This window comes from Balearica regulorum, chromosome 1, assembly GCF_011004875.1.
Source record: "Balearica regulorum gibbericeps isolate bBalReg1 chromosome 1, bBalReg1.pri, whole genome shotgun sequence".
In the NCBI taxonomy this organism is placed as follows: domain Eukaryota; kingdom Metazoa; phylum Chordata; class Aves; order Gruiformes; family Gruidae; genus Balearica; species Balearica regulorum.
Window position 1 is genome coordinate 120,473,653 of NC_046184.1, and position 19,614 is coordinate 120,493,266.

The following is a 19,614-nucleotide window of genomic DNA, read 5'->3' on the forward strand; positions in this document are numbered from 1 at the left end:
AGGAATTCTGCTCCCTTGACCCAAAATGAAATTTGGTTTGTAAGACTAGTGGTCAGGTGGGTAACATTTTCAAGGGTACCTGGGTGTACCAAGGAGACTCACACTTCTCTGTGCCTCAATAATCTCTGAAGAATAAGATTTCTGAACATTTTGAAACTTTTCTGTCTTTTTACCACATTTTCTATGTTATGTATACATAAATCTTTAAAATACAACTACCATAGTTCAGTTTTAAAAAGAGCTATTCCTGTTGGGTTCCTAATTTCAATGCTTCCCTCCCTTTGCTCAGCTTGAAAATTCATTTCCACCCAACATTTCTGCTTTATACAAATCTGGGAAGCTGAAAGTGCAGATTGAATCCCTGCAAGCCGGGAGCATCTTTGTGAGACTCAGAATCACTGTGCAGGAACCCGAGTTTCCAGTCGATGCCTCCACATTTGTCCCAGTGATTTCTTACCTGCACAATGGCTCTGTGCTTTTGGTGGATCAGCAAAACACTGCAGTGGAAGGTAAATAAAAAAAAAAATTTTTTTTGCTTCCAAACAATGAAGCAAGGTTTCTATTTTGATGACACACAGTATCACTAGCATTCTTCATGAGAAGTACTTTATAGGGAGACAAAGTATGTGGTTTGTTAGAGGGAAAACCACAACATGAGAACTCCTCCGTGGGCTTTTATCCGTAATTCCAGCAGGGGTTAGAAGAAGGAGCATTGGCTGTCCCCAGGTATCTACCTGCAGGCACTGCTTCCCTCCACTGTGTTTAAGGAGGGGTGGTACCCTTGGTTTCCCTATTAATTTTCCACCTTCTCCTCTTTGTGAGAAGTTGCAAGTTTGCCATATCTTTCTCAGACAGAATTGCAGATAGGATTAATATGGAGTATTTGTAGCCTTTAGATACACTTGCCTTCTAGACGGTTTTGTGCTTCAAGGCTGTGGGGCTGCGTTTGGGCCAGAGTTTAAGAAAAGAAATCTGACATCTTCACTATAGAAATCCAGCTAGAGAAATTCTCAAATGTCCTCTCAATGTATAGGACTAAAGAAACACGTATGGAATTTTTGTTAATCGGGGCCTTTGTTTGATCTCCAGTAATCACCACTTTATCTTCAAAGGACTAAGTTCTGGCTTCAGGTTTCCCAGCTGACAGAGCCAGCCAGACTTCAGAGAGCTGCCAAAGCCAACAGAATGGGTTATTCTTCTCTCCCAGTGCATTGAGCCCTTAAAAGCTTATTTACTGCGATCAGGGAAAACTCCCTTTGGACTTGCAGAACATGTGGAGGTTAAGGGGAACAGGACAGAAGAAACACAGGAGAGACAAATTGCACCCGAAGCCTACAAATACCACAGTGGCAGCAGATACTGAAATGCAAGATCCTGATGTGTGCCAAAATACTTTACAAATGTTATTGATCCTGGGACCAAAAGAAGGCAATAGCTCAGGACTGTTACTTTAATTGCAGAAAGCCAGGTGGCTTCCGGTAGCACCAGGGGCACAGCCAACTCCTCCACTCCTCCTTAGGGGTAGAGAAGAGGGGTCTATTTCTTAGCTCTGCCCAAAGAAGCATTTGTTTGACATGAGTTTCCGAACGTCAAACGTGGAAAATAAGGTGAAGGAGTGCAGCCTGTGAAGGAAAGGTTTATGTAGTAGGCTGTATTGCTTCCTGGCCCCTGAGAGCCCTGGGACGTGCCCTTTGGCAGTAAGCCTGCACAGCTCCTCTTGCACCTCTTTGGATCCTCTGTGGAGCCTGGCCACCAAGAGGTTATGTGCTTGGTTTAGTGACAGTGGCAGAGCAGGGAATTCAACTTTGAAACAGCAAGGATGAGAAGTCAGAAGGGATAGCACAACTGAAGGGAGTGGAGCAATCGCATCTCTCTTTGAAGACCCATAAATTATTAAGTTTACTGCCATGATGAACAGAGACACTAAAATGTCTGTCTGTTGTGTGAGGCATGGTAAGAAAAACCGAAGGGATGTGTGCTGAGTCAGGCCCAAGAGCCATCTAGCACAATATCACATTGGGACCCAGTTCCTGGAGAAGTGTAAGAATACAGCAAGTGTAGATGATGTCTCTCACTAAGACTTTCTTAGCCACCAACTATTTTCAGCTCCAGGACTCCCTGAATCCAAAGTGATTTGTTTGACTTTCTCCTCCATGAATTTTCAAGTTGAACTTTGAACTACAGGTTGCCTGTGAAGTCATGCAAATCTTTAGTGTCTGCAACATCATTAGGCAAGGAGTTTCACAGATTTTTACTGGTTGCATGTGCCTCTTGCAGGTATAACGTGTAATCAGAATGAATGTTTTTTTTTTTAATTCTTGGAATAGGACTGCTGGTTGAGGAGGGGTGTGTGTGTGTGGAGGCACTCGCCAAATGCGAAAGTGCAGCGTGTGTGTGTCTATGTGCCTGAGTGTGTGTGTACTAGCCCAGTGAGCGCTGAGAATAGAATATAAATGTTTTGGCCTGATTCATGATTGAATGTGGTGAAGGAATTTGCTTAAAAAGCCATGCTAAGTGATGAGAAAGGAAACTCTCAGGGACAATGAAGCCAGTGAATGTAAGTTATTTGGCAATTGGCATGGGAGCATCTCTCAGATGGTGTTTGAAGCCATCAAGAGTCACAATTACCTCACAGCACAGTAAGGCATTAGTGAGAGCACTTTCATTGCTGATGCTTTAGTCAATCCTGCATACTTCTGTATTCCCTTTAAGTGGCTTAGGCTGTAACACGATAGGCAGAAGCTGGCCATAGGCACATGAAATTGTCTAATGGAAACAATCATGCATACAACAATTATCTAATGAGAAGAAAGGAAAAAGAATTGCAGTATTAGCTGGAAGGAAGTAAAAGGGGAAAGCTGTCTGCAAGCAGAACGATGAACGCACGTATGGGCGTGCATCCACCGGCTCTGTGCTTTCTGTTCCTAGAATGGGACTTTCCTTTATTTCAGAGAAATAATCACAGTGATTAATCTCTGCATGTTTGCAGAACAAGCACTTACGATAATGCATTGTTCAAAATAATTTTCTAGCCTCTGATCAGAATGATTTGTCCCAAGACACAGTTTTTACTCTGTTTTTCTGCCCACACTCACATACAGTCCTGAGGCAGTGAAGGTGTACGCACAAGGGAGTGCGCACAGGGAGGGCTCGCATGGGATTTGCTGGGATTATTCATGTCCAAAGCATTAACTCAGCTTTTGCATGCTTGCTGGAACAGGGTGCGAATGGTAATATAAGACTCCAGATCTAAATCCCTCAAGAGACTCGGCAATAAAATAGGTCTGTAACTCCATGAAAGAAGCATCTCTAACTGATTCAGAGTAGCTGAAATTAGACATAAGGAACGCCCTTAGAGCATATTCATGCCTTGAACCAGGATCTCTTTTCTGAGCCTACTAGAAAGAGGGTCACAGTTTTATAACACTACCTGTGAGAAGAAATATTTTCTAAAAAGAGTTTTTGCCCTTAGCACTTCCTCTTTTAAGACTGAATAGTGTTTCTGTTGGGAGTTACTTGCATTTACCTCTTATTTGAAGGAGACACTATTTGGATTAGGTCTCTATTTAATATTCTATCATCTAGTGGTAGCTTGTGGTAACAGATCTATTCATTACCTGATGTATCTGGAGGTACTGTATGCAGAACTTGGTATAATGTATGCTTTTGATATAGCTATAGTACAAACCTACAATATTTTTTTTCACTTCAAATAAATGTTTACCTTTAAAAAATTATTAAAAAAATCTTTACCTGGAGAAAATATTTTTCAGAGTACGAGGACTGAAGAAAGGATTGCTTCGTGATTATTTCTAGCTTCATGCAGTCAGAGGGAAGGCTGGCTGACTGATGTTCTGGTTTTGGTCTTACAGACTGGGATGAATGTGCTTCTCTTGCCGAGAATGACTGCTCTGTGTTTGCAGAGTGTATCAATTTGATGGGGTCATACCTGTGCAGATGCAAGACAATCATGGATACCAATCCATCCCGACCTGGAAGAAACTGTGAGGGTGAGGAGAAGACTGGCATGTAATTTCTCTTTGCCATGGAAGTTTGTAATAATTTGTGGTTTTCTACCTCTGCTTTTATTGCAACTGTTTATATAGTGCACAAGGTGTATATAGATGCACCTTTGCAGTCTCTGGCTGAAGGAGTATATATTATCTGCCTCTGAACATGAAGGTGAACCTTATTTATGTCTTCAGATTAAATCTCTCTGAGATCCTTCTTGATTAGCCTAATGACTGACTGCTGAGAAACATGGCACATACTTTTTCCTCTTTTGGCTTGTCTGTGGCTAATTTCCTTGCATTGTAATGATCCATGCCCTCCCAGCCAGAAGAGGAGACCCAGGAATCAAATCTGCTTCTTTGTGTAGGTGCAAACCAGATTCGACATCTTAAAATCACGTGTGTTACAAGGTGTTAAGGAAATATCCAAGACCAGTTTCTGTAATGCCATTATGCACAGCTGAGTGGTCTCAGCCCCATTTTCAGGTCAGACCCTGGTGCCTCCTCACCCAGTTTGAGGTCCCATTTCAATGTGTGTTTGTTGTGTTGCAGGTGAGATTGTGGACCCTCTCACTGAAATGACGGCTCCTGAAGTAACAAACAGCACAGAGTTTGGTCCTGAAGAAGTGAGCCCTGAAGGCCCTGCTTCCCCTGCCAGCACCAAGATGGTGGCTGCTGCAGGCTCCGAGATGAGCACCACCGTACACCTTCCTGCTGCACCACCCCTGGGTGACAAGCAAGCGCCCCACAATCATTCTCCCACCAGCTTTCCTCCAACCCCTTGGAAAAAAGGCCTTGCAACACAGATGGGCTTTGATTGGGACAACAGCCGCACGGCCTCGGGGGTTGTAGCCAGCAAGGAACTGGCCATGAGCACAAAGCAGTGGGTGGCCACAAGTCCGTCGCAGCAAAGCTCTGTGGCAGAGGCTTCCCCCGGAGCATCGCAGCGGGTGGCTGCTCTCACAAACGTGCCCATGGGCACAGCTGGGCAAGAGCAACTCAGTTCGCCATTGCTGATGTTTCCAAATCAAACAGCCTCTGCTTCCAGCAGAAGTCACACAGCTTTTGGTGTGTCTCAAGCCAGCTCTCAAGGTGGGCCCGGTACAGCTCTGCCTGCCACAGGGGATGCTGATGTTCCCACCCTCAACGCCACTCTCAGAGCACATGTAGAGGTGGGAGGAGAGAACAGCTCTTGGTCTGAGAAATTCGCTGGAGCCCTGCGGGCACCAGCTCTGCCAGGCATCGCTCCATCTCCCAGCCCGACACCAGGCCCAGCCATGGACCGCAGTGAGTATGCATCCGTCAGGGATCTGTATGTGTGGTAATTGGGCTGCATGAGAAGCAAAGCCTCACTCAGAGTCCAGAAAGATGCACACTTGTAGTCAGTGGTCTGGGATGAAGACGTCTGAAACTAGTTTGTCTCTGTCAAAATTATTTTCTTGCAGGAATTGGTACTTTTTTCTTAATCAACATGTCAAAATAATTTCTCTTTCTGGTAATTTGGCAGTTAGTTTTATCGATGTTACATTTCTTCATCTCAAAGCAGATGAAGCAAATCATACAGTGCACTGAGTGTGGCTCATCAAAACATATGCTGCTTGTCCTTTTGCCATGGATCTTGGTTTCACCTGTGTGCCCTGGCACCAGGGTACTGCAGCAGCAGCTGCCTGTAGGGTGACCTTAGAGACCTGTGAAGACAAACGACCTGCCTTCCCATTCCTCTCAGCCGAGGATGGATTAGGCAGAGCCCCGCAAATCCCCTGTGGGGCAGGACCTGCATGGAAACCTGTGAGCTGCTTTTTCAAGAGCTGTAATTGAGACTAGGTAGGCTGGCAGGGAGGGCTTCATCTGTTTGGATTTCGGTAGATGTATTGCAGTTAATTAGGGCATTTTTCTGTTGGTTGGAGCTGAATCATATGTCAAGGTTAGAGTCAGATTTGGTCTTTAAATTATGGTTTTGTTTGGGATAGGAATGCTGCTGTCTCTGCCCATCACTAAATGTATTTTTTCTTTAGTGTGTTAGGAAGTCATACCCATTTCTGTTTTGTTTCTGCTTGTCTTTATTCTTTCTCTCATGCCCTCCATATCTCTCTGATCCCAAACTGCACTCCTGTCTGCTTTTTTCCCCCTCCTCTGCAATCTCCTGTTCTTGGGGGTCACCACTCATCCAGACCCACTTCTGGTTCTCCCTCGTTCCTTTCTCCCTGGAAAACCTCTTTTTCAGCCACCTAAGGCCAGCTCTGCTGCTTCTCCAGCCTCTCTTGTACCACCAGTCCTGATCACCAGTGCCACAGTGTCCGCTTCTCCAGTCCCACTAAGCTCTGGGCAGCCATGCTGATGCCTCTGCTCTGCTTCTGACTTCTCTCTTCTTCATGTTGTATCCTTCGCTCTGCCTGGCATTGGTGGGACCCAGGAACAGAGCTGGGCAAATAGCTCATTTGGGACTTTGGTGGCCAAATGGACGAATCAAATAATTTTGGACTGAACAACATGTTGACGTTGAAAAGCTCCATTGATTGCTTTGCTTTGTGTCACCCCTGCCCCCTTTCAATGTAGGGAAGCGTAAAAAAATGTGGGTTTTTTTTTTTAAATGAAAACAAAAAATGTTCATTAAAAAAACCCCACCAAAATAGCTAATTTTAACTGACAAAAACCAAAGGTCATTTATTTCCAGATGGAAAACAAATTAAAGAATTCCACACAAACAAGCTCAGTTTATAAAAACTTGTTTTCTTTTCCTGATGAATCAAATATTCAGCCAAGTGCTTTTGCTGGGAAAGAAGCCTGTGAAGGGATTATGAATGTGTGGGGAACAAGAGGAGGAGCCACCATAGTGGTATCTCGCTAGCCCACGACAGGAAATTTAGAGGGCAAATATCCATGTTTGCTTAAGTTTAATATAGAGCTCCTCCTTGTGGCAAGACCTCTGACCTGGAGGGTCAACCAACTCTTCATAGTCTGTCATGTCTTTTAAAGACTGATTTTTTGGGTTTTTTTTATTCGAAAATTGTTCAGAACATTTTCCCTTCTCAACATCAGATAACTGAATGTAGTTTATCTCCTAAATACCTATGTTCACATGACAGGAAAAGAGATAGCAAAAAGCAAGCCCCAAACCTTTGACCTGACCAGTGGTGGTGAGGATTCCTATGGGATCAGAAGTATGATGGGATAAAGGAAGCTTGCTTTGGTGGCTTTTTAAGCAGTCATGACTTTCTCCTCTCCCCTGCAAAGCTTTACTTGATGACTATTTCTTTTCCTCTCGAACCTGTCCCAGCTCAAAGGATTATTGTCACCAATGTGACTGGAACCAACTTTGATATAATGTGATCCACAGAGTTTATGCAGAGCCCTGCTTTTCAATTCTTACTGCTTCATAAAAAACAGCTAATATGGGAGACCAAAATTCAGTATAGGAGTCTGACAGTCTCAGAGCTGGAACCTGGTCCTTGTATACTGCTGAAATCAGGACAGATGTGTGCAGGGAGGAAAGCAGTCTCTCACAGGCAGAGCTGGCCAATACAAGACCTACAGGAGGTCTGTGCCCTTCTTCAGAGGCATCCAGGGTCAAGAGGGCAGACTAAGGTGCTGGATGCCTATGTTTAGGCATTTCAGATTTTGGCGACATTTCAGAGGGCTGGCCTTCTGCTGTTACAAGTTGATGCATACCCTGTGTGACCAGGCAAGCCAGCGACTGTCACACACTTTTCCATGGACTACAGCCAGTGGAGCGTGTATTTAAATTGTCGTCTTCTTATTTTCCAGCTGTTCAGAAACTCAGTGGCATGGTGCGGATAACAAATGTGAAATACTCTCTGGGCTTTAGCAATACAAGCAGTGAGGAATACCAAACCTTTGCACAGCTCTTTGTTGATGAAGTAAGTGGCTAAGTAGGACGTGATCTGTTACCGGTCTCCATGAAACCAAGTGTGTGATCTTTTTCCCATGAAGGCTGTATGCCACATGTGTCCCTTGACACACCTGTAAGATCTGAGTTCCCCTGACTGTCAGACTGCACGATGACTGTGCAGCTGTGTTTTACAGTGAGATCAGGATTTGGGGATTCTCTGGTGTATCCTCTGCTTCTCACACCAAGTTATACTGGCTTATTGATTTCCTCCAGGGGTGTGGTGAAAAGTTAATGGGTATTCGTGAAGTGCTCTGATATCCTTGCCCTGCACAGCTGTATATTAATGAACTGTCTGATTGTTATTACCCTTTGTCATAATACCTTAAGGCTGACATTTCTTATAGCCATCCTTGGTTTTGTAGCCCTGTATCTGGAAAGGGAGTGGTTTCTTGTAAGTCACCTCTGCCCTCACTTCTAATTAGAGCGCAGGATATCAAAGCACACTGCAATATCAGCTGCAACTCTAACGGTGTCATAATTCTCAGGCATTGCCTTTGACGGTATCACTCTCCTGAGTTCTTAGTGAATTTATCAGAAGTTTGTTCCCGCTGATGTTTACTCAAACACAGCTATGGCTTGGAAAACCGCTGGTTATGCTGGGCTGCTTTATTGCCTTCCCTATCTCCCCGTAACTGCCTGCATTTTTAGATGCCTTCATCACTGTGATGATAAATCCATCTCTGACAATCATATGAATTTTCAGATCCCACAGAAGCCCCTCCAAACTCTTGCTGTGTACAGAGTTACAACCTGCCACTGAAATATAGCTGTCCGCAGCGGGTGTGCTGACAGCGGTGCCTGTTCAGGCAGAGGTCAGCCCAGTGTGGGATTAGAGACAACTGCAAGGAGGGAAAAGCACAATCCGTTTAGCTGTGCACGACGTTTTCTTGGATATCAAATAAGTTTCCTACTGGTCATTACCGGTTTGCACCTTTCTGGATGTATTAGCGGAGTTGTTTTGGCCCCAAGCTGTCACATCAGAAAAATAATCACAAAATCAGAGTGATGTGGTTAGCAAAGTGAAAAGGGAGCAATTCTCCATTGTCCTCACTCTCATTCAGCATCACTCTCTGCTGGAGGCTATTTTTGAATAGCATAGTATTAAAATGGACTAAAATGAATATATTTTCTTCATGGGCTATTCAGTCAGATACCTTAATCCAGAAAATCACTGATACAAATATATTTGGAAAGATTGGACAATGATTACATAAAGAAACTAAAGTAAGGCTTTGTGTCAGTTTTACCCAGTTCTCAAAGTTTCAGGCAGAAAATGATCACTTGCAATTATAAGGAACTAACTCCTTTTTCCAGTGTATCAGTTTTGTGTATCAGCTGGTGACATGTGTTAGTATTGATTCCATGTACCTCTGAGCCACTGTATGTAGGCTACAGAATCATAGCTACTGTATATGGCAAAATAGGTTGTCAGTGTTTTATTACAAATGTTGTGTTTCTAGATGCCAAAGAAAAGGAAGTTTAGGAAAACAAAAAGATCTGCATATTTCCTTTTCAGGTCATAAGGGCCAGAAATTGATCCTTTAAAGTGAGTGAGGAAAGCTTCATGGGCTTTAAAAGCACTATCAAGTTCCAGTTAAATAAACTTTGCCGGAGATTTTCTTAAACTCTTTGGAGTCACCATCTACCATTCAGAGGATTTATAAATCTTAATGTGCATAATGTTCTTGAGTGTAGAGCTGCCTCAGCACTTAAGTGCCATGTGGTTAAATTGGCAGCACAGCAAATGGAAATACCAACCTTTAAATAACGTGTAGATGAGAATGAGGTAAAAGCTTGATGTGACAACTTGCACTGTCATTGTCCAGGCTTCTTTCACCATCCTCCTTGCAATGCAACTGAAAAACAACATAGCTAAGGGCAAGAGAGTATTTTAGTCTTCTTCAGTTTTGCCTAGCTCATCTTTTGCAACAGCCAAGAATAACATCGTGACAGCCAGGGCTTGTCCTCAGGAAAATGAATCAGGAAAACAAAAGGTTTGAATTGAAAATGCACTCACTGAGGTGCATTAAATTGCTGAGTGGAAAAGGTTGTTTTGAATTCAGGTGTCTTAAATACTCGTTGACAGAAAGTGTAAAACTAATAAATTATATTACCTTATCAAGGTGACTCCCTCATTCAGAAGAAGCACAGACTTTGTTTGATGTAGCTTAGCAATCTTAAAATAATTGCAGTTAAAGCTATTTGAATGTGGAATGACTGTTGATACAGGGATTAAGGCAGTTTCATTATTTCAGTGCAATTTCACCCCTTTTGGTAATTTGAGTTTATTCCCAGTTTGGGAGATCCTTAAAGCTGCTGGTGATGGTGGCTGCGAGATGTGTGCTCTAGTACCTTCTCTCTGAAAGTGCTGCCAAAGTACTGACAGTGTGGAGGATTTTTTTCTCTTTGAGTGAAAAAAAATGACTTCATGCAGGGTTCTGTTCAAATTAATGTACGTTTTGCTTACTTATTTCCTGTTTCCAGACTGCCAGCGCATTCCCTGCTCTGCCAGCCACGCAGGCTGCTTGTGCAGGTACCCACAATAGCTCCAAAGAGCTGCTGATGTTTTGCCTGGGACCTATGGATGGGTGGTCTGAGAAAACCCGCCAAACATGCCACAGCCACCCATGGGTGAGCCTGGCTGCCTGAGCTTGCTGCTTTCCTTTTGCAAAAAACCTACTGGCCTTTCCCATCACGTTAAATGGGTCTTAGTGTGCTTTCCATCTGGCCCTGAACTTGGACTTTTTCTGCCTCCTGTTTTTCTTGCCTGAGCAAGGGACATTCCCTTCCCTCGATGCTGATGTTAATTTTGCTCATGTTCTCTCCCTTTCTGGTGACTCTTCTTCTGGTGTACCGATTTCTCCTGGTCTGGCATTGCTAGTGTTTCCTTCGTGTACTACAGAAATTGTAGATACAATGATGGATCCCAAGATAATTTATTTGTCTAGTAAGAAAACCTCATACTCAAGGGTAGTGTATATTGAATATTTCCTTCTAAAAAGTTCACTCTTTTTTTTCCTTTTTTTTCTGGCCCCACTTCAATAACCGTTGATAACGGTTTTTGATAATTGATAATTTTGATAACCAAGGGTGTGGTACCTGTTGTGAAATCATGTAGCCTTCTGGATAAAGGGTTTTGTAGTGTCACCTAGTGGCTAAATACAAATACCGTGAATGTCCCCCTGACACTTCTCAGCCTCTGAGTCCTGGTTTATGAGGAGAAATATGAATAAGGATGGAAACAAAACAAACAAACAAGCAAAAACAGACTAAAAAAAAGAATCCCAAGCCTTAGGTAAAAGGAGGCACTGATAAAATAAAATCTTCAGGACAGATGAGAGGGGAATACAGGTAAAATCTGGGATAGGCTAAGAAGATGGCATAGGTGTGTGTATTTAATGTCCAGAAGTTCAGACAAAAACTATGAAAGATTAAAACTTAGGGATGCCTCCTGCTTGTGAAACACCAGAAAGAGAGAGGAGAAGGGGCCCAAGAGCCCCCTGGCTTGGTGAAATGGGAGATTTTGGGGCTGACTAGTGCAGCCTGTGATCTGCCCAGGCTTTTGTAGGGAAGTTAGCTCTTTCCATCCTCCCAGCTCTGCCTGCGTGCCCCATGGGGCACTGCAAGGTTTGCTGTGTGGGACTTCCAGGCACGTGGGAGCCCTTTCCAGGTGTGTGCAGGAGGTTTGCCCCATGCATGTTACCTTTCCACTGAGCACACGCAACACACATCAGTTCTGACAGCTCAGAAAAGGGCTGCAGCACACCTGTGAAACCTGGGCCTGGCAGCAGGGCTGGACAATACATAGCAGGCAAGTAAGTCGGGGCTGGATAACACACAGCAGACAGGTAAGTCAGGCTTGGCACGTAGCTGAGCGAGAGCTGTGGTCAGCTAGGAGAAGCCAGCACAAAATGCACGAGCTCTGTACATGGTCGCAAGAGAAATGAGGCTGCTTCTCCTGTCGGCTCCTACCGCTGACCCTTGCCTTGCCTCTTCCCTGGGCTCTCCCTGGTAGGAGTCACTGCCTGCATCGCTGAGCATTACACCGCTGTCATAAGGTCTGCCTTAAACTCATGGCTGAAATCCAGCCCTGCTGCTCCAGATATTTCCTGTAGAAGATGTGTAGAGGAAGGGGTTGGAGGTGACAGCAACGTAACTCCTGCCTGCCCCCCCTTAATTCTCTGGAAAGTTGAGCTAGGGAAGAAAGTGAGCGATATGTACCCTAAAGAGAGGGCCTAAAGCAGAGCAATGTGCTGGGAAAGAGGTGCAACTCTCCTGTGCAGGGCAGCAATGGACCAGCTCTCACCTGGGCCAAGTGCTGCTCGTCTGGCCCTTACGGTGCGGTTGCTCTGCTACTCTGTGCCTGCCTCTCTGCTGGCATCCCCTGGGAGCTTGACAGCCATGGGAGGGTGAAGGCAAAGAGCAAGTATGCTGAGAAATCACAAAAATTTAGGTGTTTCTGTGGCTGTTTCCATCTCTGTGTCCTGCATTGAAGCTAGTAGCTGCTATGTACGAGGAAGCTATGTGTATCCCAGGCTCAGAAGGGTTGACAGGAATGGCATGGAATTTGTCCTTTGTGTGCTGCTGGGAGCTGCTCTCTTACCATGGGCAGTCTCCTGTTGCACTGTTGCTGGCAGTTTCTGAGAGCGATTTTAATACCAATAGCTCAGAACAGCCTGTGCTACCTGCCTGATGCAGGCTTGAAAGTTGTCCCACACTTTCTGTTGCTGCACTTTTTATTTGCAAGTGTGGAAGAATATAAAAAGACTTCCCAGGCATGTGCAAAAGATACTAAGAAACAGAGGATCAGTGAGCATCTCCTGGAGAACAGGAGAGCAGAAAATATACAATTCTACTGGGAAAATTCACGACATTGATAGATGGTATCGCTCAGCCTGCGCTCACCCTGGCATCTGATTTTCAGGTATGCGCTCTACCTGCATTGTGGTTAGATGTTGGGGCAAGGCCTGACGTGCAAACCTGTGTATGTGTGTGTGCATGCGCCTGTGTGTGTGCCCTGGTTTCCCTTGGGACATGCAGGTAGGCAGGGAGTCCAGTGCAGTCTTGTTGGACCCCTTCTCTGGGCGACTAGAGGAAAAGGACTGATAGGTGAGCACCTGTGGGTGCTTACTAGTTTCTCTTTGAGGTGAGTTTCTTAGAAATAGGCCTGTGTTTCTGTGCATAATATTTTGTCAACATGTTCTTTAAAGCTGAGATAACATTAGCCTTGTGTTTTGTCTGGAGTTGGTCCCATGAGATGATGGGACCTGTGTCTGCTCCTGCTGTGGCTGCTGCTTAGCCTGGAGAGGAACGGCAAAGGTGCTGGAAATGCAAAAGTGGTTGTACATGTCCCGCCCTGAGCTCCTGTGTATGCCCAGGTACCTTTCCCCATGGACTGCACTCCTGTGGGAGGAGGAGGAGATGTTCCCATGGGCAGCTGCCCTCCAGAGGTACCACCCAGCCTTGGAGGGTGAAAAGGGAAGAGGTCGAACATACAGCTCCAGTCTGCTTATCTCTTCAAGAGCAGTTGGTGTCTCCATCTGAGCTGAATGGTGGAGAGGCTGAGCAGCCCAGCTGATGCAAAGGCTCACACAGGGCTGTGTCTTCCCATCCCACAGAAAGCAGACTGCCCTGCTCTCCTGTGTGGTAAAGGCGGCTGCTTCTGGGGCTATCGTGAATAAGGGTCAGTGTGCTTTGAAAAAGTGGCATTTTCTTCTCAGTCTGCTATTGAAGTCCAAGGTCGCTGTGTACAGAATGTGAATGTTTATTTTATTGATTTCTCCAGACTGCCCTAAATTCAGCTGTGATTTGGTGCTGCTATACTTTGGGGGTGACTGTTCCCATTCAAAATAGTGCAGAGCCATTTCCTAGCCCTGATCTTGGACTCTCGAGGAGGACTGAGAGTCGGGACTGTGTGCCTCAATGACAGTCAGAATTTGCAGAAATAATACGATATTCCTCAGGGAAGACTTTAATGAAATATTTCTGAAATCAAATTGGAGACCGACTTGACGGTTGAATTCCGTTGCAGTGCTGATGGCATGAAACACCTTTCTGATTTCTTTACCCTGCTCCGGGCACTTAAGAAGAGGAAGGTTTACACTCAGTGATAAGCAGGAGAATTCTGCTTATTTGCTTGGCTCTGGTGAGAAACCACCTGTGAAGAAAGGCTTGAGGGTGGTCTGCTCTAAGCTATAATATACCTGAGCTGAGGGAGCCTTCTGAGATGTATATGCAGCGTGGAGTGTCAGGAGGCATCTCCACTTCCATCAGCAGCTCCTCCTTGTATTTGGTTGCCCCCTCTCCCTGGAGGCATTTTGAAAGGCAGAACATGGGAGCTTCCCCGCAGTCTCCTCCCTCCCTTGCTGTTACCAGAGGCAAGGACCTGTGTCAAATGACAGATAAGGTATCTTAATATCTTAGTTTGTTTAATATTCGTGGTTAAATATATACCATATCCTTCAACTGCTGTAGAGTGGAAACATTATAAAGCAAAAGGTCAATTTTTTGCTGCTTCCCTCCAGAGTATGAAGCACAATTGTAATGCATAATGGTCTCTTCTGGGCAGTGTACAAAGCCTAAAATGTAATTGCTTCTATCTGTCCATCTCCACATGCATTTTGTTTTTATTCCAGGTACATAAATCTCTGCCCCTTGACATTCTTCAGCAGATGGATGCTGGTCTGATTAAAGTGTTAATAACAGGTATTACTAACGGGAGCACGGTAGTGAGTTTCAATTTACTGATTGCAGAAGATGTGGATATCTACTACATCATCACCACTTTTCGTGATGCCTTTGAACACAGCTCCTATTTCACAGTTGACAAGAGCAGTGTCTCCATAAACGGTAAGGAGCAGCTTGTATCCCAATAGTTCTTCGGAACTAGAAAGATGATAGAGCCTCTTATTAATCTGTATTTTTTAAGGTGAAAGTATCTGTAAAACAGATGGATGAAATGCCATTCTCTGTCCTTACATTGCTCCTGCTTATCCATCCAATAAGCTTTTTCAGAGAACATCAAAAGATGAAATAAGAAGTGAGGTATTCCTGGTCCAAAAGGAAAAATTGGCTGGTCTTTTTGTCTATAGCTAGCATTAATTTTATAGAGAAGAAGATATGGACATGTTAGAAACAGTGGTCACAAACTGAGGGTTTTATAAGCTAGCAGTGGAAACAGATATAACTAGCTCTGTTTAAAATAATTTTGAAATACATTACCTTCTGCTTTGCACTGATAGTTTTGCATGAGATAGAAACCCTAAGAAATGAATAAATGAGCATGTGAATTCTTATGCACTGGGAGTATATGTTTCCCTCACACACCTGTGGGTTGGGAGTTCAGATGAAAGTCCACACCTTACCAAGACCAGCACAATGACTGATTGCACAACTTCTTTTCCTTTATACATAATTTAAGTCATGAACAAGAAACATTAGTCTCCTGACTAACTGTTGTTGAATTCTGTTTCACAAATTGATGTGTCATCTCTGGAAAAAATAGCAAATTTGATACCCTTAACATGATACATTTGTCCAAATAATATTATTACAAGCTGTCAATTAGAATCTCACACAAAATGACTTCAGAAGGATGTGTATGGTCTGCCCTGTACATTCTCTTTGCCTGTTACACTTATAGCTGTGAATCTGGAAAGTTACATATCCCATTAATTAGTAAGATCATGACTATCTTATGGTAGTGCTTTGTAGAGTGCCTGCCCCCCTCAAACCTGTGCTAAAACAAATGGTTTGTTTCAGGGACAGGTCTCCATACAGCAGGTGGTTAGTGCTACTTTCTGAGTCCCACCTATGGCGGTACGTCCTTATTTGCACCTTGGGAAGAGAAAGGGATGTAAAGCATATTTATCCTTTCAAAAGTGAAAATTTTGGCCAGGTAAAAATTAAGAAAGCAACTAGACTGAAACTTGGACCAGTCACACAAACCTTCTGCTTCACTCATGCTGGACATTTACTAACCATCTCCTCAGGAGTGCAGAATGAGGGGAGGCAGCTGAGAAGACCCCCTGGGTTAGAAGCATCCCCTTGGGCTGTTGATCAGTTTAGGAGTGTAGTAGCTCTGCAGCAGGGTGCCTACATTTCAGTGAGTATCTGCTGAGCAACATGGGTAGCACAGCTCCTGGACGGTTTTGTCAGTGCCTTGCAATTAGCCCTCTAGGCTGTGTTCCCCACCTCTTCTAGACCCAGCAGCTGTCTGACACATAGAGTATCACACCTAAGAGGTGTAATCTCACCATGATATCATGATGATATGACTGTGCTACAGTTTCAGAACTATCACATTTTCATTTATACACTGTCTACCTTTGCCTTTTGCTTAAATATACCCAACAGATTACGATGAGTGCAAAAGCAAAGAAGATGACTGCTCCCCAGATGCATCGTGCCATAACACACTTGGGTTTTACCAGTGCAGCTGCAATGAAGGATTTGCTGATGTGCATCCAGAAAGGCCTGGAAGAAGCTGTGAAGGCAAAAAAAATTTTTTATTATGTAATGGCTAACTGAACGCTTAGTGATCTGATCTTTATTGGATCATGGTCACACTTGCCACAGGTCTTGAAAGTTGCCAGGGATGAATCTGGTTCATTATTTTCAGCTGAATCCTAATGGGAAAAGTCTTGCAGCAGACTTTAAGCATTTTTAACTGTGATACTCTGCCATGAGAATTTACTATATTAAAATTTAATGCTGTATTTGTAAGGTTCTTCTAACAGTTCTGTTTTCTCATATTTACTGTTAAAATTAGATAGGATTGTCAAGATTGTTAGCCATTTTCATTAGCAGTAGCAAAGGGACAGCAGAGATAATAGAGAAGGTAACAGAAAGCTCTGGGTGGTGATTTGACCTCTATGGCAGCAGGGATGAAATGTTGGTATTACGAATTACATTTTGTTATGAGTAAATTGATCTAGCTTCTCTATTTCCTTAAATCATTTGTTAGCTGACGTATGATGGGTCTTTAAGCTCCTAAATTCTTTTAGGCATCTTCAGTAATTTGTATTTGTTTTTGTAACCACAGTGATAAGCTACTCTTTGGCTGAAGTCACAAGGATTTGTCAACTGATACTAACCTTTGCTCAGTTTTGTTTAACCAAGTATTTAACATTATGATAATGAGCTTTTGGGGAATTCAGCTCTGAAAGAGCTCAGACTTCTCTTTTTCTTTCTTTTATGTTCAAATCAGCAACTTTTTAATTTGGAGCATTTCCAAAAGCTGGGGAGTTCCGGAAGGATATATATATATATATATGTACAGATTTTATATGTTGTTTAGGAAATAGATGCTATTTGTATGTACAACCCATTAAAATTATTTAGGAGATTTTTTTGTGTGATGAGACACATCCTTTGTGTTTCACCGCAAATGGAGTTTATTATCTTGGTACTCTCTAAGTCAGTGGTGGATGAATACTTAGGTTGTTTCTACCAGCAAAGAGCCATAGGGTAACCCCGAGCCTGTGCTGGATATCAAGTGTTTGACATACACATTGATCTCAATGTCTGCTTCCCCTTTTTCCTTGTTTGTTTTCTTCCTGGAACCATTAAAGATTGCTACTAACACGTTTGTTCAACTCCCCACTGTGTCTCTCAGGACACATATGTGCAATGTGGGCCTTCAGGACAAGGGGCAACGGGCACAATCTGGAACACAGGAAGTTCCATCTCAATATAAGGAAAAACTTCTTCATTCTGAGGATGACAGAGCACTGGAACAAGCTGCCCAGAGCAGTTGTGGAGTCTCCTTCTCTGGAGATATTCAAAACCCACCTGGATGCCATCCTGTGCCACCTCCTCTAGGTGATCCTGCTTTAGCAGGGAGGTTGGACTAGATGATCTCCAAGGGGCCCTTCCAACCCTTACTGTTCTGTGATTCTGTGATTCTGCTACATGAGGTTTGTCCTGCAGTTTCCCCAAAATAGGTTTTCCAAAGTGCTCAGGGTCACATATTTTGGGTACCAACTGGTCACAAATGGGGCCAGGTTTTTTAACAAACTCTGCTCCTGTTTATATCCCCTATCCAGAAGTGTGCAGTCTCCTACAGTACTAGGGAAAAATATATGAACACTTGCTGAGCAGCTTACAGTTGGGCATCTCTTGCAAGCACTATGTATACATGCTTTGCTTGACCACACTAATTATTGCAGCTCTCAGGAAATAAAGCACTTCAGCTTTACTCACAGGCACTTTATGTATCTCTTGGGCTCTTAAAAAAAGCCACAGCTTTGGCAGTAAGTAGATCAGGTTAAAAAAAAACAAAAGAAGCTAGTTTCCTGCCAGTAACTGTGAGTTTCGTCCTAAGAGTTTGCTTTTACCTTATGAAATCAATCTGAACCTGTAAATTACAACAGTATCTTTATTTTTGGCACTCTTCAGCATTTCCTGTCAGCTGGAAGCCTCCAGTGATGAATAAGAAACCTGTACACAATACAGTTTTACCTGCAACATCTTTGCAAACTTCAACTCGTGTTTCTTCCTCTGCTTCATTGGACTTCTCTGCTCCTGAGCACAAAGCTCTGGAGGACACCACGTTCTCCAGCATGATGCTGCCTCCTCTCACCATTGATCCTGTGTCAACTTCTGATTTTTCTCCTCAAGCATCTCCCGTCCCCCTCATTAAACCTGCCCAGGAGTTTTCCATTAAAGATGCAGTGAGTGTGTTTTGTGAAATTGAGAAGATCGTCCTTGCTGTCCAGAAGAGATTTTTAGAGCAGGAGTCTATCCCAGAAACCTCCCTGTACCTGGGGGAGCCTCGCTGCAACGTGAGCATCAGCAATGGCACTCATGTTGTGTTGCAGGCAGGCTGGAGTGACTGTGGCACTGAAGTTGAAACCGTAAGTCCCTTAAGCTGGTGAATGAGAAGAAGTCCTGAAGCATTTTTTTCTCTTGGGGGGTGGTGAGGGGAGAGGCAATGTCAGATCCTTAGCTAGAAGTACAGTCCATTAGTTGCTGAAATGTTAGACATTTCTTTGGAGAAAGAAACCTCCTTCCTGTGAAGGAAAGTTACCTCTCTGTTTGGGGCAAGCAAGAAAGAGAAGGGGAATCTTTGGGATCAGGCAGCAAATCTCAAGGCCCTCTTCAAACTGAGAGTCACTTCCCATGCCTCTCTGGGTTCCTTTGGCAGCTGTCAGAAGCTTCTCTTTTCTTAAAAGCAATTTCCTAACTGTATTTAGACAAATACTCCAATTACTACTAGTAGTGGGGACAAAGAGTGATGGCTGTCTCTTTGGATCCCAAATCAAAGGCTATTCTCAGGCCATGCCAAAGTACAGAAATTCCCTTGTGGAGTAATGATCATTGCAGACTAAGGAAGAGGAGGAAGGTTGCTGGATTTTCATTGTCTCACTCTACAGTAACTAAGATACTAGAAGTTTAATCTGTTTGATTTTTGCAGCAAGGAAAATGGAGAATACCTAAGCACTTGAAGCTGGGAAGCCTGTAGCTCTGCTATATTCCTAGAAACAGTGATGTTCACAAGTTGTGCTTTGTTCTTTCTGTATTGCAGAACATGACTAATACTGTAGTGAAAACCATCCTTCGGAATGATGTTTCTGCTCAGGGAGTAATCCACCACTTAAAAGTTGCCAGTCCCATTCACTGTGTGTTTCAAAACAATCTCTTGACTTCCTCTGGATACACTGCACAAGGGTAAGTGACAACTCTCTCTGCTTT

The 19,614-nt window shown here is 43.7% G+C and overlaps 1 protein-coding gene across 1 annotated transcript in view; it reads left to right on the top strand.

Annotated features, from left to right (window-relative positions):
• UMODL1 (uromodulin like 1) overlaps positions 1 to 19,614 on the top strand; it is a 54,815-nt gene that overhangs the window by 23,142 nt on the left and 12,059 nt on the right. The window contains exons 10-17 of the mRNA XM_010308192.2: positions 290 to 509; positions 3,873 to 4,010; positions 4,563 to 5,297; positions 7,776 to 7,888; positions 14,556 to 14,769; positions 16,276 to 16,413; positions 18,319 to 18,776; positions 19,448 to 19,590. Of these exons, the coding sequence (XP_010306494.2) occupies positions 290 to 509; positions 3,873 to 4,010; positions 4,563 to 5,297; positions 7,776 to 7,888; positions 14,556 to 14,769; positions 16,276 to 16,413; positions 18,319 to 18,776; positions 19,448 to 19,590 (2,159 nt within the window). The remainder of the gene's footprint in view (positions 1 to 289; positions 510 to 3,872; positions 4,011 to 4,562; positions 5,298 to 7,775; positions 7,889 to 14,555; positions 14,770 to 16,275; positions 16,414 to 18,318; positions 18,777 to 19,447; positions 19,591 to 19,614) is intronic.